Source organism: Artemia franciscana, chromosome 1 (genome assembly GCF_032884065.1).
Source record: "Artemia franciscana chromosome 1, ASM3288406v1, whole genome shotgun sequence".
NCBI lineage: Eukaryota > Metazoa > Arthropoda > Branchiopoda > Anostraca > Artemiidae > Artemia > Artemia franciscana.
Window position 1 is genome coordinate 12,699,024 of NC_088863.1, and position 27,634 is coordinate 12,726,657.

At 33.0% G+C, this 27,634-nt stretch overlaps 1 protein-coding gene across 1 annotated transcript in view; it reads right to left on the bottom strand.

Moving 5' to 3' along the window:
• The window catches only part of LOC136031552 (trithorax group protein osa-like), a 110,348-nt gene that overhangs the window by 37,666 nt on the left and 45,048 nt on the right, over window positions 1–27,634 (bottom strand). The window contains exons 5-9 of the mRNA XM_065711598.1: window positions 19,297–19,389; window positions 15,748–15,861; window positions 10,671–10,873; window positions 4,239–4,563; window positions 2,246–2,421 (exon numbers count right to left, since the gene is read on the bottom strand). Coding sequence (XP_065567670.1) covers window positions 2,246–2,421; window positions 4,239–4,563; window positions 10,671–10,873; window positions 15,748–15,861; window positions 19,297–19,389 — 911 coding nt within the window. The remainder of the gene's footprint in view (window positions 1–2,245; window positions 2,422–4,238; window positions 4,564–10,670; window positions 10,874–15,747; window positions 15,862–19,296; window positions 19,390–27,634) is intronic.

The following is a 27,634-nucleotide window of genomic DNA, read 5'->3' on the forward strand; positions in this document are numbered from 1 at the left end:
AAACCCTTTTATTTTATTTCTTTGCCATCAATTAGACCCTGTTGTGTTCGGGGTCGGGCGTATTTCCCACCCCGTCGAAAATTTCCCTCCTGAAAAATTTTCGCCTCATGTAAAATAACAATCTTATTTTTAAATTTAAAAGTATTTGAAAGATTAGATTAGGATTACTAACTTACCCTTTCAGCGTTGTTGCATATAGACAGACAACCACAAATAAAATTAATATACAGAAAATATTAAAATTAATATACAGAATTTTTTTTTAATGCAAGCGAAAGCAACTGTCGAGTATTTGTGTTCAGGGGGTCTCTGGGCTCAGTCAGCACAAAAACTATTCAATAAATTAACGGGGTCTTGGTCAGGGGTGGGGGGATTTATGAAGCTAAAACCTTTGAAAGAGTGCACTCAACAACTTCTTAAAGTTTCTTGGCCATCGAACGAACAGTGTAGTGGTGCGGATATGCGACATCGACATCGACATCGATATCGACATCGACATCGATATCGACATCAACATAAATTCGTTTTTAATTATATACATACTTGCTATATATTATTTCACTATATTTTTGCTAGTTACTTCAGAGTTGCTATATACAGTTACAATTATCGTCTATAGTTACTAAGATTATAGAGTTGTATACAGCTCTATAATCAAGAAGAAAGACTTGTGAAAAACCAGTGTAAGCCCTGAAATAACACCAAAATTCCACCCAAAAGCATCATAGAACTTAGGGAAATAAATATTTATGTTTGGGATGACAAAAATGGTGGATTACAAAAAAAAAAACACAACTAAGTTCTATAAATATCTTTAAGGGTATTTTAGCTGGAGACTTGGGAGAAAAAACTTAAGGATAACCACAAATCTCGTGCTGTCTATTCACATAGTGGTTGGTTAGCAACCTATCTGTTTATTAACAGAAGGGAATGTCCATTATGTTGCTCAGCTGAGCAAAAAGATTAACATTACCTAAAAATATTTAACATTACTTAGCAAAAATCGGAAATTGAACCTACACAACAAAATATATCTTAAAAAAATTGCAAAACTCGGGATTCAATTTTTAAGAGGAAAACTTCATATGCAAGTTAACTATACAGTTTTTGGTAGGAGCAGGAACAAAAAAAAAAGAAACTTGGGTGAAAAAAGAAAAAAAAAACAATTTTCACGGTTCAAATATTTCCCTGCTTCAACGAAGCATCACCAACCAAAACGTCATAAAATTTGATGAACGTTATAAAACATTATAAGGTTACTAAAGCGTTACAAAATTTAAGAAATTAGTTTTGCTTATTTATTTTCACGGCTTAACGTGTTAACACTGACAAAAACGTGGTATTATCCTGAAAACTTCAAAATTTCAAACCAATCAAATGAAAAATCTTAAGATACAGCAGTTTTCAGGAATGAATAGAGCTAAAATAGGCTTAAGAATTGGGCGAGTTTTTTTTTTTTTGTTTTTTTTTTTGTTTTTTTTTTTTGTCCTTGAAACTTCTCTTAAACAGAGTGACAAATATCATGGGACATTTAAAAACTGCAACATAAATTTGCGACTTTAAGCTCGCGTGTTTTGTTAAGTTCTTGAAAAGATCCAAAACAAAACCCTGAGAAGTATCTAAAACTTAATTTTTATGTTTTTCAATTTTAGCTTAATTTTAATTTAAAAATTTTAGTTTTGATTTTAGTTTTTAATTTTAATTTTAGTTAAGGAAATGTGGATTCCGGGGTACAAATCTCAGCTAAGAGTAACTAGCCAATACGACAATTAATAGGCATTGAGGATATTCTGATCAATTCAAATAGCTCGTTTCTTAGGGAAACTTAGCACAAGGACGCAAGTTTAATATTTTACACCAGAGCTTATCAAACTGGTGCAGACATTCACCACTTGGTCAACACCAAATGCAATTGGTACTAATTTACCTAATTCTCTGTATCTCATTTTTAAATTCAACCAACTAAGGATGTGCATATATTAATCAAAACCATTTGTGCACCAAAGATTTATTAATTCTTACTGGGCTTACGTTAGATCTTCTCCATCCTTGGCCGACACCAAATGTAATTGGTGCTAATTTACGTAATTCTCTGTATTTCATTTTTAAATTAAACCAAATGTAATTGGTGCTAATTTACGTAATTCTCTGTATCTCATTTTTAAATTAAACCAACTAATGATATACATATAGTAGTCAAAACTATTTGTTCACCAAAGATCTATTAAATTCTTACTGGGCTTACGTTAGATCTTCCCCATCCTTGGCCAGGGCTATTTGCATCATTAAAGTCGTCGTGCACCATACCAGGACTAGGAGCAGTGCCACTAGATGGTGTAGCTGGGTGGCTTCCGGGAAAACCAAGTGGAGTTGTATTTGCTTGTCTTGACCGAGGGGTAGGCGGCCCATCTTCTCCAGAGGCTGAAAAAGTAGTTTTGTATTTTATTACCTAAAAAAAAAATCTGCTACCAAGTAAAATTAGCGACAAGATACTGGAACCATTTATCAAGGATACTTAAACCATGTCAGCTGCTTAGAACCGTATAGAGTCGACCTGTTTAGTGCGGTGGTCACTTTCAAAGTTATCCCCAACTTGTGTTTCATCTTTTCTATTTAGTTTTTTTTTTTTTTTTTACCTCCTGCAGATAACAAACAATATCCCTTTCTCCTATTTCTTATAATCCAATATATTTATAGTCCTATATTTTAAATATATTTATAAATATATTACAATCCTTATATTTCCAATATTAGCAGGAAATACATCTAATCTTATTTTGTAGGAATTTTCTAAATAATTTTACTAGTAGGCATTTATTTCACAAGTTAACGTAGGGATACCAAAAAAAGCTTTAGGGTAGACGCTCTACCTCGCCGGGTAAGGAAATTGAAGTGTCAAAACCCATTTAGGCAGGTGGTATTCCTCTGAGGAGCCCTAATAAGAGGTAATCACTTGGGGATATTTTGTTAGATTTAAAATGCTTTTCCATGTAAATTTACAACGGCTTACGTTTATTAATGACGAAATTGCATGAATTTGGACCTCTCGATTTGGTTGACGGTTTGGTTATATTGTTTTGTCCAAGGTAATTGAATAGATATGTAAGATCAAGACCTCGTTCAAGTGCTCGTTTGCGGGATACAAGTTTGATAATTTTGACACAGACTTGTAGAGACTTTTTGGAAACTACAACTTGACTTTTAAGTTTTTTTCTAATTAGCTTAAAAATGAATTTCATCAAATTTTTTTTCTGCTACAATTTGTTGCCATTATTTTTATATTGGAAACTCCTTAACATTTGAATATTTGAATAGGGGTTAATAGGTTTGAAAATTTGAATATTTGAAACCCTTCAGGTAATAAACGGTCAGTGTTTCAACTTGACTAAATTGACATTGCAAGTGAATGTTTCAATATATTATGCAAATAGGAGTGGTCTGTCAAATTAGGTTGCTGTTAAAGATTTTGAAAGACGAGAAGAGCATGCAATTAATGAAGAGCTTGGCCTAGTCAGTTTTTCAAAAGTACCTAGTGAAACATGCTAAAGAAACGTACTAAAAGAGGACTTGGTTTGTTTGACAACTCTCAAAGAAGAGACAGCAATCTCCAGTAATCTAAATTGTTGGACTAGGAACTCTTTTTTTCTAACCAAGTAATTATCTCTAACATATTATAATTAAACTTACTTTGATGTTTTTTGTTATTACTCTAAAGAGTCTAAACCAATTTTAAAGCCTCGAAGCTTTTATAGTGCCATGCTTTGAATCTTTTGATGCAAAGGAAATAATTAATACTACTAAACAACTCAATGGAACACCAGGCCACCTGAGACCAGCACATCTACACACGCTCATCCTCTATCCCAAACTATTTAAAGTCTCCCTCTTTGAGCCCTTCTATAAAGTACCAATTTCCTTTAAATCCTTCAGTATGACTTCCTCCCAAAGGTGGATCTAGAGAAAAATCTTGGGGGGGGGGAGGGGCAATGCGACGAGGGCGCAAATAATTGACCAAATTGACAAATTTGTATTTTAAAAGGGTAAAAAAGAGAAAAGAGACAAATGAAGGCACCCAAAAGAATTTTGGAGGGTCCCTCTGCCCCCTGGATCCTCCCCTACTTCCTCTCACCCAATCTGGAGACTAGATGGTTGGCCATAAAGGAGGGTTTTCGGCAATCTGTCATCCTTCATTTAAACAACTTGTTCTGCGAGCATAGCAATTTTAAAAGTCGACTCACCTTGGGAGGCATTAGAAAGCGTGGACTGTTGAGATGCTTCATCAATCCCAGCTCCATCGGGTCCAGTTACCGTTATCTGGGAAGCATTAGGGCCTGGAGACGGGGGGTGTTGAGGTGTAGGCGACAAAAGATTGCCACCACTTGTCGGATAGCCTGGATGTGGAGGAGTTAATGGCGGGTTTCCACTATGTGGCTGGTTGGAATAACCTACTTTCTGTTGCAGCTGATGACGCAGATATTGAACTGGCTGCGCAGGAGAAGGAGTCCTTACCGAAACTTGCGACTGCTGCATGGGAGGCTGTCCAAGCCCTTGTTGTTTGACCCACTAGAAAGGCATTTCATAATTTTAATAAATACTAGCCAAAACAAAATACACAAAATCTACATTATTCTTTTCTTATTTCCAAATCGCAAATCTTTCAAAGAAAAATATTGCGTAGACTCCAAAAGAATTATTTAGTAAGAAGTTAGATGCAGTATATCCCTTTTCTATTCTTCCAAAAATACCGAGAATTTAATGCTGTCGAAATAACAATTGCATAAAATATATTTCATTTAATAAAAAAAGTCTAATTTAGAAAAAAAAATTCTTAAAACTAACTATTTCTTAAAATACCAAGAATCCCACACTGCTGAAATAACTGAAACATTAATTTACATTTTATTTAATTAAAATAATTTCATTTTAAAAGAAAAATATTATTTTTGGTAAACTTTCAAAATACCGAGAATGCAACACAGATCCGTTATGAAATAACTAAAAATTATCTTCTTCTTTTACTGCTCATCAGATTTTTTTTTTTACAAGGTATGTTTTTAGTATAAAAAAATATTTTCAGAACCAAATAAGATAGGAGAAACGGACTGAGCTTATCGATAAAGTAGTTAAATTTGAGGGCAAGTCCTGCAAAACTTTTGCAAAACTATTTGAACCACTACACACGCATTGAAGACGCGAAACACAAAATATAAGAAAAATCGCCAAAATACCAGCTCTCCTATACATAAACTAAAAGAACAATAACTGCTTTGTTTTGTATTCCGCTTGTTTTTTTTTGTTTTTTTTTTTCTTAAGTGGATAGAAAATACATTATTAGTATTAATGACTAGCGTAACAGATCAAAGAAGGAAATTAAAATAAGAGCTTAAAAATCATCACGAAACAATATTTCCTTCATAATTTCCTAATTTTCATGTAATTCCGTCTTTCGTATACTTTCAGTGTTTCTCTGCTTCGAAATTATCCCCCCTCCTCCAACTTAAATAAATTCATGTGTACGTGTCAGTCTGGACGAGTCATAATTTGAGTCATAAGGATTGGCGAAAGATAGCATAAAAATGCTCATCTTCCATGTTAATTTCTAGTCCAAATAAATCAGTCTGTAGTGTAGTCTGTAGCTAAAATTTTATGTTCCATTACATTTGTTATGCTAAGAAAAGTCGCAAAAGACAAAAAAAACTAGTACACAGTTTTAAAACTGCCGTTGCGTCCAGCGGCGCTAATCCATCAAAATTCAGAGAGTGGGGGCAAAAATTTTTTTTTTTTTAAATATTAGGATGTTTAATTTTCTCTTTTTTTCCTCAATAAAATGCCAAAAATAGTATATTTCAATGAAAATATTAAAAAAAGGTATTCTTCGAAATCTAGGGGGGGGGCAAGTGCCCCCTGCCCAATTGGCACCACAGCAGGCGTGACCAATATCATTGAATAACTATATATAACTCACTATTGTCCATGGAGGCACGTACGAAGAAAGGTTTGTCAATTATTCAAAATAAATAAAAGAAACGCACACTCACAAGAGACAAATCAAGATGAATCACAACTACCCCCCCCCCCCTCCCATCCTTACATGTTTTTGATGTTTTGGGATCTGATCAGGTGAAAATGACGAGTTTCATCCCCTTCGGAGAAAAAGAGAACGAGGCTTTCACCTGTTCAAATCATTGCGTTCGTAAGTACTAAAATCTGTCATTTGTGTGCAAATGATATCGTTAGCAGGAATAAAAAAGAAACCTTTGCTAATTTGCAGACAGGTATTGACCAGGGTTGCCACTCGGAGGAGAAAAATCCGGTGATTATTTGGTTGATTTAGTGATTTGTTTTAAGGCAATATAAAAATCACTAGAAATAGTGATAAATCACTAGGGGTGGCAACCCTGACATTGACCATCACAAAACAAACCTGGCAAAAATAAGCACCTATGATATAGCTGGCGAGAGACGTCACCAACATGGAAGCAGTATGTCCACTATCCCGAATTATTTGGGGTTTCTTTGAAATCCACTGAATGAAAATTGGGAAAATTTGAGTCAGAAATTCACCAATAATTGACGTTTGCAAAACACAGAAACGTTAATAAGATACAGTAATCGTTCATTTTCTACTGACTAAATTTTCGAAGAAATTTGGGAAACCCCAATTTTTCAAAGGAATTTAGGGAAATACCATAAAACTATTGGATAGTACAATAACTGATTAAATCATTTTTATTTTGTCATGAATACACGTTCATTTGACTGGATTTTTTTATGCCATACTTTTTTAACCGAAAGGAAACATTTTAAGGACGTTCCATACCAAAAATGTCACATTTTTGAGTCTCAGAGTCGACTGACGGTCTCAAAGACAAAGGGCCCTTTAGCAAATTTTCCCAGCACCAAAGGAAGCCTCCAAAGCAATTTTGGTAAAAATTGATAGGAGATCTTAGATATTTCAACCACCTTGAAAAGCTAACGAGAGGCTAGTCTAAAAAAACAACTATGATCTCTTACTATTTGTTAAGCAAAATGAAGTCTAATCAGTGTGCGCACAGCATAAATGACGTGCATCCTGTGTCAGCAAATATTTCAATCAAGGTAGTTAGCACAACAGGGAACTTCTAAAGCTGTCAAATTATTCAATGAGACTTCTTTTGACCTGATTTTTAATGTTGTTCAAGCAGGTATTCTACAACACTTTAGGAATTGCCCTTTCCTGAACTTTAAAAAGAAAATTCTACTCCGTTCAATTAAAAAACTAAATGACACTTTCTTATGATGCAACTTTCCCAAAATCTGGATATCCCCATCTCTGGCACAAAACAGGACAATTTAAATGTTGTAAGATTTCCGGAAAAGTAGGTGTCGTTTTCTGTCATTTATTAGGATCTCTTATGAAACACTATGCAAGTTATGGCAAGACCGCCCAACTAATTATGACTAGATTGTCCACACAAACTAAAAAAAAACTTGTAATGGAGAGATAGGATGATTCTGGTCAAAAGCTATACAAGTTATGACAAGGCCGCCCAATTAATTATGACAAGATTGTCCATACAAACTAAAAAAAAAAAAAAAAAAAATTGGAATGGACGAGATAGGGTGATTCTCGTTTATTCGCATCTCTTATCAAAAGCCATACAAGTTATGACAAGACCACCCAACTAATTATGACTAGATTGTCCACACAAACTAAAAAAAAAAAAAAAAAAAACTTGTAATGGAGAGATAGGGTGATTCTCGTTTATTTGCATCTCTTATCAAAAGCTATACAAGTTATGACAAGACCGCCCAACTAATTATGACTACATTGTTCACACAAACTAAAAAAAAAAACTTGTAATGGAGAGATAGGATTATTCTCGTCAAAAGCTATACAAGTTATGACAAGACCGCCCAACTAACTATGACTAAATTGGCCACACAAATTAAAAAAGAAACTTGTAATGGGTGAGATGGGGTGATTCTCATTTATTCCGCATCGTTTATCAAAAGGCTATACAAGTTATGACAAGACCGCCCAAATAATTAGGACTAGATTGCCTACACAAATTAAAAAAAACTTGTAATGGACGAGATAGGGTGATTCTGGTTTATTCGCATCTCTTATCAAAAGCTATACAAGTTATGACAAGACCGCCCAAATAATTAGGACTAGATTGCCTACACAAATTAAAAAAAACTTGTAATGGACGAAATAGGGTGATTCTGGTTTATTCGCATCTCTTATCAAAAGCTATACAAGTTATGACAAGACCACCCAACTAATTATGACTAGATTGTCCACACAAACTAAAAAAAAAAACCATTGTAATCGACGAGATAGGGTGATTCCCGTTTATTCGCATCTCTTATCAAAAGCTATACAAGTTATGACAAGACCGCCCAAATAATTAGGACTAGATTGCCTATACCAATTAAAAAAACTTGTAATGGACGAGATAGGGTGATTCTGGTTTATTCGCATCTCTTATCAAAAGCTATACAAGTTATGACAAGACCGCCCAAATAATTAGGACTAGATTGCCTACACAAATTAAAAAAAAACTTGTAATGGACGAGATAGGATGATTCTGGTTTATTCGCATCTCTTATCAAAAGCTATACAAGTTATGACAAGACCGCCCAAATAATTAGGAGTAGATTGCCTACACAAATTAAAAAAAACTTGTAATGGACGAGATAGGGTGATTCTGGTTTATTCGCATCTCTTATCAAAAGCTACACAAGTTATGACAAGACCACCCAAATAATTAGGACTAGATTGCCTACACAAATTAAAAAAAACTTGTAATGGACGAGATAGGGTGATTCTGGTTTATTCGCATCTCTTATCAAAAGCTATACAAGTTATGACAAGACCGCTCAAATAATTAGGACTAGATTGCCTACACAAATTAAAAAAAACTTGTAATGGACGAGATAGGGTGATTCTGGTTTATTCGCATCTTTTATCAAAAAGCTATACAAGTTATGACAAGACCGCCCAACTAATTATGACTAGATTGGCCACACAAACTAAAAAAAAAAACCATTGTAATGGACGAGATAGGGTGATTCCCGTTTTTTCGCATCTCTTATCAAATCTATACAAGTTATGACAAGACCACCCAACTAATTATGACTAGATTGTCCACACAAACTAAAAAAAAAAAACATTGTAATGGACGAGATAGGGTGATTCCCGTTTATTCGCATCTCTTATCAAAAGCTATACAAGTTATGACAAGACCGCCCAAATAATTAGGACTAGATTGCCTACACAAATTAAAAAAAACTTGTAATGGACGAGATAGGGTGATTCTGGTTTATTCGCATCTCTTATCAAAAGCTATACAAGTTATGACAAGACCGCCCAAATAATTAGGACTAGATTGCCTACACAAATTAAAAAAAATTTGTAATGGACGAGATAGGGTGATTCTGGTTTATTCGCATCTCTTATCAAAGCTATACAAGTTATGACAAGACCGCCCAACTAATTATGACTAGATTGGCCACACAAACTAAAAAAAAAACCATTGTAATGGACGAGATAGGGTGATTCCCGTTTTTTCGCATCTCTTATCAAATCTATACAAGCTATGACAAGACCACCCAACTAATTATGACTAGATTGTCCACACAAACTAAAAAAAAAAAACCATTGTAATGGACGAGATAGGGTGATTCCCGTTTATTCGCATCTCTTATCAAATCTATACAAGCTATGACAAGACCACCCAACGAATTATGACTAGATTGTCCACACAAACTAAAAAAAAAACACTGTAATGGATGAGATAGGGTGATTCCCGTTTTTTCGCATCTCTTATCAAATCTATACAAGTTATGACAAGACCACCCAACTAATTATAACTAGATTGTCCATACAAACTAAAAAAAAAAACCATTGTAATGGACGAGATAGGGTGATTCCCGTTTATTCGCATCTCTTATCAAATATATACAAGTTATGACAAGACCGCCCAACTAATTATGACTAGATTGTCCACACAAACTAAAAAAAAACCATTGTAATGGACGAGATAGGGTGATTCCCGTTTTTTTCGCATCTCTTATCAAATCTATACAAGTTATGACAAGACCACCCAACTAATTATGACTAGATTGTCCACACAAACTAAAAAAAAAACCATTGTAATGGATGAGATAGGGTGATTCCCGTTTATTCGCATCTCTTATCAAATCTATACAAGCTATGACAAGACCACCCAACTAATTATGACTAGATTGTCCACACAAACTAAAAAAAAAAAAACTTGTAATGGAGAGATAGGATTATTCTCGTCAAAAGCTATACAAGTTATGACAAGACCGCCCAACTAACTATGACTAAATTGGCCACACAAATTAAAAAAGAAACTTGTAATGGGTGAGATGGGGTGATTCTCATTTTTTCCGCATCGTTTATCAAAAAGTTATACAAGTTATGACAAGATCTCTTATCAAAGAGATCTTGGCCACACAAAACTAAAAAAAAAACTTGTAATACACGAGATAGGGTGATTCTCGTTTATTCATATCTCTTATCAAAAGCTATACAAGTTATGGCAAGACCGTCCAATCAACTAAATAATTAAGCCACACAAACTAGAAAAGCTTCAAATGGACAAGATATGAAGATTCTCTAAGGTATCGAAGAGCCTTAGCATAAGTTACAAACTCACCTGTTGTGGATACTGCCCACCTGGATGCGCATAATTAACCGTCGAGTATTGGCCATATTGACCGGGACCTCCAGGTCTTGGAGGTCCGGATGCCCCGTATGGTTGAGAAACAGGTGGACCAGGCATACCTGATTGCTGCGGAGAATATCCAGGGTATTGGCCACCCATTTGAGGTCGCTGTGGAGGATAGCTACCAGCAGGACCTGACAAAAACATTTTGATAAGACTTGAAAAGCTGACCACGACTGATTGATCAAGTAAAAATAAATTGAAAAAAAAATTCTTGTTTGAAAGTGTTCAAATCTCTGTATTTTCTAACACATTTGGTGAGACAAAAGAATACCTCTTTTACTTTATAAAATATTTTCAATCAAGAGCTTTTTTAAAAAGTATATTTGAATCTTTTTCCCATAGTCATTTAACTCTTCATTGTTTTCCAAAATCATTTTTTAAATAAAAATAATATGATTCCATACCAATTTTAAGAAACTTCAACCAGACTTTGAAGTAGATCAGCTATCTTCAATAGTTAAGATATTTTTGGTGGAAATAAAAGTTGATTTCTCAATTTAGGGAAATTCTTAAAATAATGCTAACATCCTTCGATTAATTTCGCAGTTTTCTTTGCAAAAACAAGAATTAAGAAAAAAAATTATAACCAAAGTTGAGAACCTCTTTAACCAACCATTTTACTCAAGCTTTAGCAAAAAAAACAAAATATGTCTCTGTCTTTGTTAAAAATGTACCTCACAAGCTTTTCTTCTTTTGAGTCTTTCAACAATAAGTTGATAAAACACACCAGGAAAAACTTATCGGCGATTTACGAGCCTAACTTTAGCCAATTTAGTGATGTCAATTACTACAGGGGTTTGTGCACCCCCTAGATTGAAAAAAAAATAACCCTTTGGGAGTATTTTCCTTAATATATTTCCATATATATATTCATAGCTTATATTTCCTTAGTTCTCGATTACTGAGTTCATACAGCTTTTTTTATACAAATATTTTTATTGAGCACTGCACTCTGAAGAAACATTTTTTTTTTGTTCCAATTTACTAATCGCCATCAAAAATGTCCCAAAAGAGTATTATTATAAAATATCCTTTTTTATCTGGTGGTTTATCTGGTGGCCTTTTTTGTCATAGACAGAATATTCAGTATCATAGTAAAAATAATCTTGGAATTAAATGTTTAACATTTGAAAGTAGGCTTTGCCATTTTTTTTAATTTTTTTTTAGTAGTATTAATTTATTAACCAAAAGAAATAACACAGACAAAATCAATCGGTAGCGCACCAAAAGTGTTGCTTGCGAGGGTGTGTTACTAACAAAAAAGAACAAAAAATAGAAGAGAGAAAAAAAAAACAAAAACAAAAAAACAATGAGTTAATCTAAAATGAGCAGAAAGGTGAAACCGTGTACCGAGAAAAAAAATTACATAAATAATTCATACATCACATTCATTCTTTTGGTGAGAAAAAAATTGCGTAATTTTATTGAGAAAATATTTTCAGTTATAATTTTTCTTAGAACAGAAAAAATTCTGTGAAATAGATTTTTTTTTTTTATTAGAGTGAATTCAATATCTTATTTTATGAAGGCCTGAACGCATAATCCTTTAATCCTTGCATTTGTTAGATTTTTCTCTTATGTGTTTCTATTTTGTTTTTTATATATATATATTTTCATTCATATTTGTTTCTTAAAAAAAGATGCGATCTTTTCACAAAGAGGCATCGATTTTTGCTGATTTGCATTTGTGAGTTCCACTACGAGTTCATCGAATCTCAAACAAATGGGTCACTGATAACAAAGTCATGGTTTACTTCAACACTTTGAGAAGCTTTCTAATTTAGTCTTCCATTTTCAAGAATCAGCGGTTTCCCTTAACCCTTCTTCTATTAGAAGAATGATTGGTACCCAGTTTTAGTTCATTAGTATTTGTGTTTTGTGTTATTTTGTGTCAAGTGATTTGTGTTTTTACTGCATGTATTTATTGCGGAGAAATTAATTAATTTTTTTTTTTTGGGGGGGGGGTATTTATGTTTGAATATGTTGATGTTGTATGTGTGAATTTACTTTTGCTTCGTTTGATTTTTTTCATATTTTGTCCATGAATTTACTTCGTTTTGATTTTATTCTTATTCTGTCCCTGCTTCACATATAATCGGCGTTTTGATCTGATTTTTATTGGTTTTGTCGATATATGCCTCGTATTATTGTTCTTTTTTCTTTGTTTTTTTTTATATACATATTTCGCTCCGTCCATGTCAAGTTTTCGTAGATGGGTTTTCAATAAATAAATAAATTAAGTGTCCTCCTATTTATTTCTATTCCTTATTTATTTTGTCTTAATATATATTTTACATTCATATTTATTTCTCAAAAGCAAAAACACAATCTTTCTATGAAGTAGCATCAAACTTCGCTAATTTGCATTTTAAGTTCTACCACGAGCCCACAGTTCCAAACAAATGTGTCATTGATAACAAAGTCATGGTTTACTCCAAAACTTTGAGAAGCTTTCTAATTTATTTCTGCAGTCCCCTCAGTCAAAATCGTCGAGAAGTTTTTCTTGGAAAGTGTCTTTGTATTTTTAATCAACTTATTGTTGAAAGACTCAAAAAAAGGAAAGCTTGTCAAGTGCATTTCCAACAAAAGGAGAGAAATATGTTTGTAAAGCTTGAGTTAATGGTTGGCTAAAAATGTTCCCTAACTTTGGTAATGTTTTTTTCTTAATTTTTGCTTTTGGATAAAAACTGTGACATGAATTAAAGGATGTTAGTATAATATGTCATTGATAACAAAGTCTTGGTTTACTCCAAAAGTTTGAGAAGTTTTCTAATTTATTTTACGGTCTCCTCAGGCAAAATCACCGAGTTATTCCCAGGAAAATGTGTTCTTCTTTTTTTTTTCAACTTATTGTTAAAAGACTCAAAAAAAGAAAACCTTGTAAAATACATTTCCAACAAATTGAGAGAAACATTTTTACTAAAGCTTGAGTAAAATTAAAATGGTTGGTTAAAAGTGTTCTCAACTTTGGTTACTTTTTTCTTGATTTATTGTTTTTTGTATAAAGACTGTGACATCAATTAAAGAATGTTAGCATAAAGAATTTCTTTTGAGAAATAAACTTTTATCAAAACAATCATAATAACAATAATAGAGTAGCTTGTCTACTACAAAGCCTGGTTGATTTTTTTTTTTTTTAAATTGGGATGGAGTCATTTTTTTAATTTAAAACTAGTTTTGGAAATCACGAAGAGCAAAAAGACTAAGGGGAAAACAATTCAACTGCACTTTTAAAAAAAGGGAGAAAAAATATTTTTCAAAAAAGCTTGGTAAAGAAAAAAAGCTAGGATTTCCTTTTGTTCTCATCAAAAAAAGAAAGGCAAGCCTACTTTTAAATGTTAAACATTCAATTCCAAAATTGGTTTTACTACAGTATTGAATATTCAATGAGAAATCAAATTCACACAAACAAACATAAAACACCAGATGAAAAAATAATATTTTACAAGAATACTTTTCATGGACATTTTGAAAAAAAAAGTACTTCCAGAGTGCAGCGTTCAATCAAATATATTTATATAAAAAAGCTGTTATGGACTCCGCGATCAAGAACTAAGAAAATATAAGCTGTGTAAAGAAATAAAAAGAGTTCTATTTTATTGGAAATTAAGAAAATAAATTAAGAAACAAAACAAATACGGATGTAGAAGTTTCCACATCACCGATTTAAAGGATCAGATTTCATTTTTTGTGTCCATAGTACTTTTATTTCATTTTCTCTTTCTGCTTATTTCTTGCTTTCTTTCTTCCCCCAACTTTACTATTAGGTAAGATAGATCTTTTTTTTTTCTTGGTTGCTTTGATTTATCTCCATTGTAGAGTAACTCCCAATACCGGGACTCAAATACTGATTTCCCTGTCGTGGTAAAATTTTCCTTTTTGTGTGTGCAAAACAAGCCAAAGGTGGACTCAGAAAGTAAAAGGAAAAAAAAACATACAATGTAAAAAGAGGATTTACAGGTTTGTGATCTTAACTAGAATTACAACTTACATGACAGAAAATCATTTAATTTATGCTTCTCTTCTTTACCTCCTTTCGTTTCTGCTTTCTTTTCATCCCCCTTTCTGTTTTTTTTTTTCTTAATCAAAATCACAACTTACATGAGTGAATATCATTTACTTTATGCTTCTCTTCTTTTCCTCCTTTCGTTTCAGCTTTCTTATCCCCCTTTCTGTTTTTTTTTAACCAAAATCACAACTTACATGAGTGAATATCATTTACTTTATGTTTCTCTTCTTTTCCTCCTTTCGTTCTTGCTTTCTTCTCCTCCCCCTTTCTGTTTTTTTTTTCTTAACCAAAATCACAACTTACATGAGTGAATATCATTTACTTTATGCTTCTCTTCTTTTGCTCCTTTCGTTTCTGCTTTCTTCTCCTCTCCCTTTCTGTTTTTTATGACATAAATTGCATCTTTTCTCTGTTTGTTTTGAATTACATCAATTTTAAAGAATGACTCGAAATATTATGCTTAACAACTTCTGATTTCACTGTTGTGATAAAATATTGTCGTTTTAAGAATCATTTTGTAGTAATTAGTTGAAGATACCCGAGACCAGCAGTTGGCTGTCCATTCACTAAAATCAAGAGATGGGGAATGCATTTTTCATAGCTTAAGATCGGTAAATTTTTCGTTTTTTTTAATCTTTTACAATGAAAATGCCAAAAAAAAAGCAGTTTTCAGTGAAAATTCTCCCAAAAAGGTACCTAGGGGGATCCAGGGTGCACCAAGTCCCCGTCGCAACTGACCCTACTAAATCGATTAAAGTTAGACACGTAAAGTCAAGAAAAAAATAACACGCTAAACAAACGAAGATTCTACGAAACAATATCAAGCTCAAAATGTACATAGGAAGCTGTTCCGTACACCTTGATGTTGCAACATATTTAAGTATTTTTTGAAATAAATCAATATTAAAATAATAAATATTAAAAATATTAATTATCAAATAAACATCAAAAATACATAATAAATAAAATAAATATTAGACACATAAGAAGACTCACCCTGAGGGGGACCAGGGGGGTAATGCTGCGGGTGTGGATGATATCCTGGCATTGCTTTTCCAGGAGGATAACTTCCAAGGTGAGGGGGAGGCATAGGTCCTTGGCCATAAGATCCTAAAAAGCAAACAGTCAAATTTAGTAAACATTACAGCATCGCCATCTATATATTCAAAAATTGAAGGCAGGTTACTGCAAAGTTTAAATACAAGTATCTACCTACTTTTTGATAACTTCAGGTTAATTCCAATAAATCTTCGATTCAAATCCAACTTTTAATTCATAGAAATTAAGCATTTTTACAATTTGCCAGATTCAGCCATATAACCCTGCATTTTGAGTTGATAGGGTTAATACTCAACTAATAACTAGAATACATTAATTCTTATCCAGCAAATTTTAAAGTATCAGAGTTGTGGGTATACTTAATCAAGAGGACACAATGGAAAAGCTGGACAGCCAATATTTCTAAAACCTCCTTTAAAAACGATCTTCTCTCTTTACATGGAATATTGCACTGTTTTTGTTTTGCAAAACATTCTTAATTTTTTTTAGCACGATTTTAAACGTCTACAGTGATTTGCTCAATTAAATTGAAAAATCTTTTCTTTTCTTTGTATCCAAATTCTATTCATTATAAAGAAAAATAATTCACAGCAACGCTATCAAACTTACTGCTTCAAACAGAGCATGGCTGGATGCTAACACGTAGACATAAGGAGGCCCTCAGGCCCGTACAACCCCGACCAAATATCCAACATTTTAACTCATAGTTTCTTACATTTTTCGTAATAAACCGTTTTTGCTTCTTTTTTCAATATTCCTCTGGTTGGTTGGGCAAATGCTGCCCCCCCCCTCAACTTTGAAATGAGTTCCTGTGTACGTTCAGTGTGGATGACTCATAATGCGATTTGCAAAAGATAATATAAAAATGAGGATCTTCCATGCTAATTTCTATTGATCAATTCAATTTCTAAAAGGCGTCTGTAACTAGCCATAATTATAGAATAGAATAGAATATGATTTATTGGCTAAAATAGCACACAAGCTAGCATAAGCACGTCAGAACAATTATAATTACAATGATAAAATAAATTACAAAGTTAAATCAATTATTAAAATGCGAAACAAAATAGGGAACGAAAGAGTTTTTGTACCTCATTGTCAACATTTGGGGACACAAGTCAAGTTGAGTATTTGGAGCTCTACGAGCATTAAGTCTTGTATTGGGAAGGATTGGGGGGTAATTGTATGCTCCATTACATTTCTACGCAAAGGGAAGTTGCAAATGGCAAACAAAACTAATACGAGTGATAAAATCGAGGCCGTATCCAGGGGGGGGGTAGGGGTTTTGAATCTCCCCCCACAAAAAATACAGAATACGGCCATGAATAAAATAAATTCATGAAATTTCGAATTCATGGAAATTTAGGAGGGTTTTTCCTTTTTTTGCTTTCTTTTTTATTGTTACAATCCTGTGAAAATTCCTTAAACGGGTTATTTTTCAGTGAAAATAAAAAAAAGAGTTTTCAAATTCATTGGGATTAAGGAGGGGTAGCTGAAAATCGCCCCCTCTCCTCCCCGATTGGTACCACTGTTTATGTACTCAATGTTACCGAACAACAATATTTAACTCATTGCTGTCCACGAGGTCACTTACAATGAAACATATATTTAGGGGGGTATACTCCTCCCCCTCCCTCTGTTGTCCACCTCCGTCATTAAAGTCATACAAAGGGATAGGCATAATCTGTTATAATTAGCCCGAAGGACGCCACCAAATATAAACATTAAACAGTAATCAAATGAGCATTTTTTCTTCAGCTTATATAGTTCCAATTAGACATACAAAACCAAAATTTTAGGCTCTGAAGATTCAGGGTACTTTCTAATGGAGCAAAGGGGCTCCTGTCAAAAGAAACCTGGATGGTGTTCTATCAAGTCCTTAAATTTCCATATTTTCGAAACTTAGATGAAAGTGATAAGTTCCATTCCCTTCCGGAAAATATTAAACTTCGCGTTCATCTGTACAATTCATTGTATTTGTTAGCACCAAAATTTGACATTCGTGTGCAAACGATCAGAAAGTGTATCTACCTAGAAAGGTAAGTAGTGTATTACTCGGGTCTCGTGTAAGATGACAACGTCTCCAGGTTCATTGGCAAGGTGACTGAATTCTATTCTCTTTATTTTAATATATGACCAGAAGCACCCCTTTTTTAGACTGACTATACAAAATAAACCCATAGAATGTAATCTGCGTTAGATCTTAGATGATACTTAGACGGAATTTAAGATCGAAATCTCCTAAATTATTAGGAGATTTATTTGTCACTTGATAAAACTAATAACTGAGAGTAGCAATAATTCAGCAAATCCCGTCTGAAGATATCACCCTCCCATTAATGTTCGAGGGGGCTATGACTTCCCGCCAACTCGAAGTTATTTCGGAGCGCCACGTCTGCCACAAAGTTCCGCAACGCTTGACACACTCCCAAAACCGCTTGGTAGAGTCCCAGAAACGCTTGGTACGAGCCACTTGGTGTACAAGATTTCTGAGAGTGCGACCTCTTGATAATCTCCCCAATTAAGTATGCAGCCCATTGTTTGGACATACCTAAAGATGACAGAGAAGAATTTAGGAGAGGGACAAAGGGGGCACTTGCCCAAGGCACAGAAATTTTAGGGACGCAAAATTTCAGATAAATGGTTTAACGATGATAATCACTTTGTAATTTTTGAAATTTTAATTTAGTTAATTATTAAAATGAAAATAAATGAAAAAAATAATAAAAATTAAATATTTTGAGTAATAAACTAAAAATAATTATAACTTAATTTTTGATTATTTATTGTATTGAAAATAATTTTTGCTAATAAATTAAAATCTTGCTAAAATTGGCCTGCAAATTTCATGAGAGATAGGGGGAGCAAGATTTTACCCCGGGCGCGAGAGGCCAGAACCGCCACTGGAGTGATGGCGATGTCTCCAATTTCATTGACAGCGTAACTAAACTACATCTTTGGCCTAAAAATGTAGGCTATACTAACAACCTTTCAAACTGAAGAAAGTTATATATGTTGGAAGCGCTAGTCAAACTTGTGAAGTTAAGTCGACTACCCAATCTATTATAAGCGAACTTGAAAGGTAATTTAAATACCAGAAAATATTTAAGACCTTTTATGTTTATTTGCATGTTTATCAATTAATCATCCTTTCGCTTTTTCTATTTTAGGGGTTTAGACTATGTGTTTAAATAAAACGAAAAAAAATAATATTGTAAGGATTTATTCTGTATTATATTTTTCAAGAAATTAACCAATGTTTGGCTTATTTTTTCACGGCTATATCGTTCCATCCCGAAATAGAATTATTCGCACTTGCTTAATCAAAATAAGATAGTGGATATAAATTCCGCTTTTCTGTTAACCACCTTTTTATATCTGTTTTTTAACATTTTCACTAGACGATATTATTAAACTCAAAAAATTGAATGTACCAAAATTGCAGCAACATAAGCTCAACACTCAACAGTCCTAAAACTTCCTTACCTTGAGAAAGGGGCACCATGTTGGGCTGTTGTCCGTGTTGCGGCGGAGCGTCTTGTCTGCTTGGGGGTCTAGGTTGTAAGGCACCAACATTCCCTACAAAAAAAAAGGTTATTTTAAGTTCCAAAGACATAAAACAAATATTTTTGCCTCCTCATCCGATCTTAGGACCATTCATACCTGAGACTAACACGATCTTTCTTGCGGCAAAATATGCAAAATTCCAAATTTTTGTAGATAGGAGATTGAAAACTGTTTAGGTTTCTCTGATATACTGAATCTGATGGTGTGATGCGCGTTGAATCGTGAAAATACATAAGCAGAATTAAGTAGTTAAGTTTGACAACGCTCTTTGTCCATCAACATTAAAATATTTAAGAAAAAATAATTAAAAAAAATTTGAAACTTAAAAAGTAACTAAACCTTCAGAGATAGAGGAAAGCTACAACTTCTCAAGCTATTTGGCAGGGCCGTATCCAGGATTTTTTTCGGGAACTTCAAAAAGGCATAAATTTATTTTTTATACTCATTTTCCTTACGTTTTTACGAGTCGGATAAACATTTCAGGGGGGGGGGGTTAAGCCGTCAAAGCCCCCCCCCCCCCTGGATACGGCCTTGCTATTTGGTATCATAAGTTTTAGGCTAATTTTTTCTGATTTTTCACCTGTTTCTTTTTATAAAATTGACATCTAGCCAGCTGCAATCAAAAACTAGATAACTGCACAAAGATGTTTTTTGCATTCAAAACTGATATCCATATTTTCCTTAATATTAGAGATTTGTGTTCCTCCTTAAATTTGAAGATATGTGAACCAGTTCAAACAATCGGCCTTCATTTTCCTTGAAACGATAAAGAAGAGGTGAAAAAAAAAGAACCTGCAAGTGCTAAAACCATGATTTACGATCGAGCAAGTTTCAAGTTAATTCTTTAGCTAGCATATGGTAAATGATTTTTCTCTTTTTTTCGTCCCATGTGTTCAAAATTAAATAAATAAACAAGTTTTTTTAACGGAAAGTAAGGAGCGACATTAAAACTTAAAACGTACAGAAATTACTTCGTATATGAAAGGGACTGCTTCCTCATCAACACCCCACTCTTTACGCTAAAGTTTGACTCTTGCTCTTAACTATACTTTTTAAAACAGTAAAAAACTTTAGCGTAAAGAGCAAAACGCCACGGAATTTTTCCTTGCCCAAATAAACTACATCCGAAACTAATTTGATTCTAGTAGCCTAACTTTTTGCCCCCTTGTCAAAGTGCTTTTGGTCGACCTTGAAAAAGGCCGATGAAAAAGACAAGAAAACACAAAAAAAACGATGCAACTACTTCGCCTCCATTAAACAAAGTAATCTTCAGAACAGGTAGCCTTATTATCAAAATATGACGGAAACATAAACATAAAGAAACAGAAAAATAGGAAAAAACAAGAAAAAAAAATAATTTAAAGGAAACTTCTTTGATACTTCTTAGGTGTTACACTGGCCAAATTCTGCAATCCTACAATGGTCATGTCTATTTTTATTTTTATCCTAGTACAAAAAAATATACGAAGAATGAGTTTTACTTTTCATTGCTATAGCAACTCCAGAGCCAAAAATCACAACAATGCCGTAAGTGGAAAGAATAATCAGCATATTTCGGTAGCAGGAGAGCATGTATAATGTCCTCACCTGATTTATTAGCTTTGGTGTGAACTGAACGAAATTTCACACCCAAATCTAAATTAAAACAGATTAATTGTTATAAGAATCTAACAAAGAATTAAATAGTTTAAAGCCTAATTTGAAGCTCATCCCATTTTTGATCCATTGGTCCACCTTAGTCCTACGGGAGATTGAACGGTAGCCTTCCCCTCTCTCATAATCACAAGGAGTCAGAAAATTGTGGACTCAAGGACTTTAAGGATAAAGAAGCCCCAGGAAATTCTTTTGATCTGCCCACTTGCTCATGGGCGTCGTTTGGAGGGGGGCAGTTTTCCCCCAATGATGTGGAGAAAAAATTTTTATGTATCCTGTCCTTACTCCAAAATTTGAACCTCTGACCCATACATTTTTCTAAAGATTAATATATATTATTGCATGTATATAAGATAATTATAATTATTCTGGTGCCATTTTATGTACTTGGTATCTCCAGAGTTTTTGAATCTTATGGATATTTTTTGATCATACGTTTAATGAACCACATTTAAATACTCAATATTCAACTGGTCACACAATAACCTTCTCCCCCTTCCTTTATCCAGTGCAAGCGCAAGCTCCCTAATTTTTTTTATTTTTTAATTTTATTACATATACGCTTGAACACACACCATGTTTTTAAAAAGGATCAGCATGGAGGTTTTCTTAGACGTAGAGTGATCAGATTCCAAGAATCGCGGACGAGTCCCCAATGGCAGGTAATTTTTTACATTTACAAGGGGGAGTGGTTTGGTTAATTATTTTTTCACTAGCTCCTGTCAAATTCATCTAGCTCAGAATAAAAGCGTATACAGCATTTTTACACGCAAATTTGTTTATTTAAAAGAACAAAATAAGTCACGCTCCATGAACTTGCTTAAAATACACTATCCATCGCAAACAGTGCTATCAATGGTCTTGTATCCCTGATCGCATAAAATAGCGTAGAATAACGAAAAATAGCGTAAAATAGACGTAGAATAACAGCAATTCAGTTCTTTAAAATAATTATATTAGACTAGCGATAATAGAAAATAAGATAGATAATTATATTACAGATTAAGAAAGCAAAATATAGTCCATGTTCACCTAACTATGGCTTAGATTGTTAATTCTTCTCCAGCGCCCAGGGAAAATTTAATGATGCTTTTACATAACGCTGTAAAACTCACATTATCTTAACAAAAGACTATGTCACGTTATATAATCGTGCGGGGCAACTTTTTCCGTAATGAAGGCATTGCTAAGTATGCTCTAACTCTACTCATAATTTTACTATACGTTATGTTACGTCATGGAAAACCCCAACAGAATGGAATTTTTGTATGAGTAATTTATAATTTTTAAAAATGATAAACATTTTTCAAGAAAGCCTTATGACTTAATAAGGGCTCCACTCCCTATTAAATAATACAAATAAGCCCTTTAGCATAAACAATTACGCACATTGAGAAAAATCAGCAGTTACTGTTTCGCAATAAAGCGTAAACAGGTGGGCACAGAGACACCTACTTCCGTGGGCTACAAATTCTCCAGATCATTAAAAAAAAAGACGAATTATAAAAAATAGTGAAATTATTAGAAACCAAACAATTATGACCTAAAAGAGGGAGAATTATGACTCAACATTACCGCGTTTTCAAAGAACCTGTCAGTAACAACATAAACTTGTCATTTGAAAAAATCGTAACCGTCACGAGAAACACTAGCAGGATTGCAATTCCAACATTTTCCCCAAATGACAATCACGTCAAACCTCATTGAAATGGTTTTTTCACGTGAATTTTCCAACATTCCCTCCAATTTTCCTTCCACAAACACGCAAAAACAAGTATGCTGACTTAAGCATTAATTCATATATATATATATACTAGCTGTTGGGGTGGCGCTTCGCGCCACCCCAACACCTAGTTGGTGGGGGCGCTTCGCGCCCCCCCCAAGCCCCCCCGCGCGCGTAAGTCGTTACGCGCCATAATAGTTACGCGCCATTGTAGTTGTGTCCCTATGTCCCACCTGTGAATATAGATATATATATATATATATGGTTTTAACTACGTAAAACTTGCGAATATACAACATTCTTTGCTGTCCCATTGTCTTTGCATATAAATAGATTGTCAGGTTATCCCCCTGTTTCCCCCGGTGTCCCCGTTGTAGTTGTGTCCCTGTGTCCCGGTCGTCATTTATATTCCCTGTGTCCCGGGTCCCGGTCATCATTTGTATCCCGGTGTCCCGGTCTGTATATACATTCGTTTTTTAGTTTTGTTTTTCTCCTTTATTTTTTTCCTTTTTTTTTCTTTTTTAGCTTATTTAGATTTTTAGATTTTTTAGTTTTTTTTATTAGTTTTTAGTTTTTATTTCTTTTTAGTTTTTTTGTCCCGGTCGTCATTTATATCCCCCTGTTTCCCCCGGTGTCCCCGTTGTAGTTGTGTCCCTGTGTCCCGGTCGTTATTTATATTCCCTGTGTCCCGGTCGTCATTTGTATCCCGGTGTACCGGTCTGTATATACATTCGTTTTTTAGTTTTGTTTTTCTCCTTTATTTTTTTCCTTTTTTTTTCTTTTTTAGTTTATTTAGATTTTTAGATTTTTTAGTTTTTTTATTAGTTTTTAGTTTTTTTTTCTTTTTAGTTTTTTTGTAGTTTTTACCTTCTTTTTAGTTTTGTTAATTTTTTTTTTTACTTGTGTCCTGGTCGTCATTTATACTCCCTGTGTCCCGGTGCTTTGTTGATTGCTAATCGAACATTCCTTTTGTCCTGGTCGCTTTCTCTTTGAGTGTCGTCATTTATTTTTTTCTTTTTTAGTTCTTTTAGTTTTTAACTTTTTTAGTTTTTAGTTTTTTTAGTTTTTTACCTTTTTTTAGTTTTTTTAGTTTTTTAGCTTTTTTATTTTTTTTATTAGTTTTTAGTTTTTTTGTAGTTTTTGCCTTTTTTTTTAGTTTTTTGTCCTGGTCGCTTTCTCTTTGAGTGTCGTCATTTATTAGTTTTTTCCTTTTTTTTTTTAGTTTTTTATTGGTTTTTACCTTTATTTTAGCTTATTTTTCAGTTTTTTCCTTTTTTTTAGTTTTTTTTTATTTTTTATTTTTTTTAGTTTTTTACCTTTTTTTAGTTTTTTTAGTTTTTTTAGTTTTTTAGCTTTTTTACTTTTTTTATTAGTTTTTAGTTTTTTTTTGTAGTTTTTGCCTTTTTTTAGTTTTTTCAGTTTTTTTTTTAGTTTTTTATTGGTTTTTACCTTTATAGTTTTTTTAGTTTTTTAGCTTTTTTATTTTTTTTATTAGTTTTTAGTTTTTTTTGTAGTTTTTGCCTTTTTTTAGTTTTTTCAGTTTTGACGTCACCTAATCCAGTTTTTTCAGGTGACGTCACCTGACACATCCATCCACACATCCATCCACACATCCACAGACAGACAACTTATTTTTATATATATAGATATATATATATATATATATATATATATATATATATATATATATATATATATGAAAAGCAGTTGACTAACATTTTTGGCAGATACAAAAATGCTGGGACAAGCACAATCTATCAATGCGATGTTGATTGCAGAAGCAAGGAATAGACATAATTTCGAGCATTAAGACCGGAATGAGCGACAACAAGAAATCCACTATCCTCCTATCTCATCAGCAAGAAATAGTCTCCCTTTCTCTCTCGAAAAGCTCTCTTAGAAAATGTATAGTTCCATGGAACGCTGTCAAGGACCGAAAACCCAGCTCTGGAATCGATTTGCCCTCCCAGTCAGTTCCATTTGCTCAGCTAGAAAGCATTGAAACAAGAAACTCTTAGAGCTCGGAAAACGCTAGCGAGGATCAATATAGCTGCTGGATGGAGGACACAAAAAGAAAAGAATTCTGTCTACAGGGATACTGGAAAACATCGAACAATTTCCCAGAATGAAAGTTTTGATCAGAAATGTGGTTTCAAGTCTATCTTGGGGCGAAAAAAGAGCCCTTTTTTCGGGGATGGGGTCAAAATCATAAAAAGTCCCAATTTCATCCCCAATCATTCAATTTTTTAAGGGAAGGGGCAGGTTCCTCGGACCAAACAAACGGTGAAATGTCCCATATACCCAGATGTGTAGATATGTGAGGAGATCTAAGCCAACTTATTTTATTTAAATTAGAGGCACGACGAGGGGAACGGGCCTAAAGCGTGATATCAAAGGGTATGGGCTTAGGGCGTCAGACTGAATGCAAAGCATTTGCCGATTCTAGTATTTAATTAAAAAAACAAGTTCTTTAAACTGAAAGTAAGGAGCGACATTAAAACTTAAAACGAACAGAAATTACTTCGTATATGAAAGGGACTTTTCCCCCTCAATGCCCCGCATTTTACGCTTAAGTTTGACTCTTTCTTTTAACTCTACGTTTTAAAACAGTAAAAAACTTAGCGTAAAGAGTTGGGCGTTCAGGGGGAAAAGTCCCTTTCATATACGGAGTAATTTCTATTCGTTTTAAGTTTTAATGTCGCTCCTTACACTCAGTTAAAAAAACTTATTTTTTTTTATTTAATTTCTGAACGTTGAATTAATGCATGTTTTGATTTTGGCTCTCCGCACATAAATAATTAAAACGAAATTTGCATATTTATTTATGTTCGTTACAAACAGTTCGTTACCACGAACTGTTGGATACGCACAATGACGATAAAATGAACTGCAAGTTTACAATATTCAAACTGAATGTTTGCTTACAGAATACACTTAACCATTCTTTTCTCTCTTTTTTTCCTCTTTTTTATCCTGGTAAAGTTTATAATCAGACAAATTCATTTCGGGAGGGGGTAATTTAAACAACACATGTAACCTTAATCATATCTATATATATAAAAATAAGTTGTTTGTTCCAATCATATACCAATTCAAAAACGAATGTATTCAAGCCGAAGTAGCTGAGTTGGTAAAGCGTTATGTTCCAGGTTCTAGGTCCGAGAGGTTCCAGGTTCGAACCTTGGCTTTAGCAACAAAAGAAGAAAAAACTAAAAAAGGTGAAAACTACAAAAAAACTAAAAAGAAAATATTAAAAAAAATAAAAAAGCTAAAAAACTAAAAAAAAAGGTAAAAAAACTAAAAAAGGGTAAATACTACAAAAAAAACTAAAAATAAAAAAAAATAAAAAACTAATAAAAAAACTAAAAACACTAAAAACTGAAAAATAAAGGAGGAAAAGAAAACTAAAAAAAAAATTTATTTCATCGTATACCAATTCAAAAACGAATGTATATACACACCGGGACACAGGGAATATAAATGACGACCGGGACACTCAAAGAGAAATTACAGACTGGGACACCGGGACACAAATGACGACTGGGACGTGTGTGTCGACTGACGTCATGTTTGTGTGTCGACAGACGTCATGTTTGTCGACTATAAATGACGACTGGTACACAGGGACACAGCTACAACGGGGACGCCGGGGGGCACAGGGGGGATATATAAATGACTATGGGGACACAGGGAATGTTTGATTAGCAATTACCATCAACAAAGCTCAAGGGCAATCATTAGAATAATGAGGTATAGATCTGAATACGGATTGTTTTCCCATGGACAATTATATGTTGCATGTTCAAGAGTCAGTAAACCTGACAATCTATTTATATGTACAGACAATGGGACAGCGAAGAATGATGTATATTCGCAAGTTTTACGTAGTTTAAAACAAATATATATATACATATATATATATATATATATATATTTATATATATTTTATATATATATATATATATATATATATATATATATATATATATATATACATTTATATATTTATATATATATATATATATATATATATATATATATATATATATATATATATATATATATATATATATATATATATATATATATATATATATATATTTATATATATATAATATATATATATATATATATATATATATATATATATATATATATATATATATATATATATATATATATATATATATATATATATATATATATATATATAAAATTTCATAAGAATCCCCCTAAACCACGGTTTATTGCTGGAGCAGCTAAATGTCCAACCCGCACTGCTGCTACTGACCTCTCTTCAATTTTAAAGGAAATTGTAAATAAACTTAAAACCTATTGTTCTGGTATTAAAAAATTTTCGAATTTTAATCCATATTGGAGTGTTAATAATTCACTGCAGGTGATAGATTCTTTAACAATGGTTTCAGCTAAAAGAATTGAGTCTTTCGATTTTGCGACAATGTATACTAATTTATCACTTAATGTAGTGTTTGATAATTTAAAAACTGTTATCAAGAAATCTTTCCTCTTATCTAGTAAAAGGTTCTTAAAAATAGACACTTATAATAAAAAAGCTATATGGACAAATTGCTTTAATACTACAGTTAACTTGAGATGTTACAGCTTGGATATGATTTTTGAGTTATTAGAATTTGTTTTATACAATACTTGTATAAGATTTGGTGGTGATTTGTACAAGCAAATTGTGGGAATTCCCATGGGGGGAATGCCAGCCCATTTATAGCTGACTTGTTTTAAGTCAACTAAAATATAAATATATGATGGATAAGAATAATCCAATTAATTTAAAACATGTTTTGTCAAATAATAAAAGATATTTAGATGATATTTTGGTCTTAAATTGTAAGGATTTCATTGATA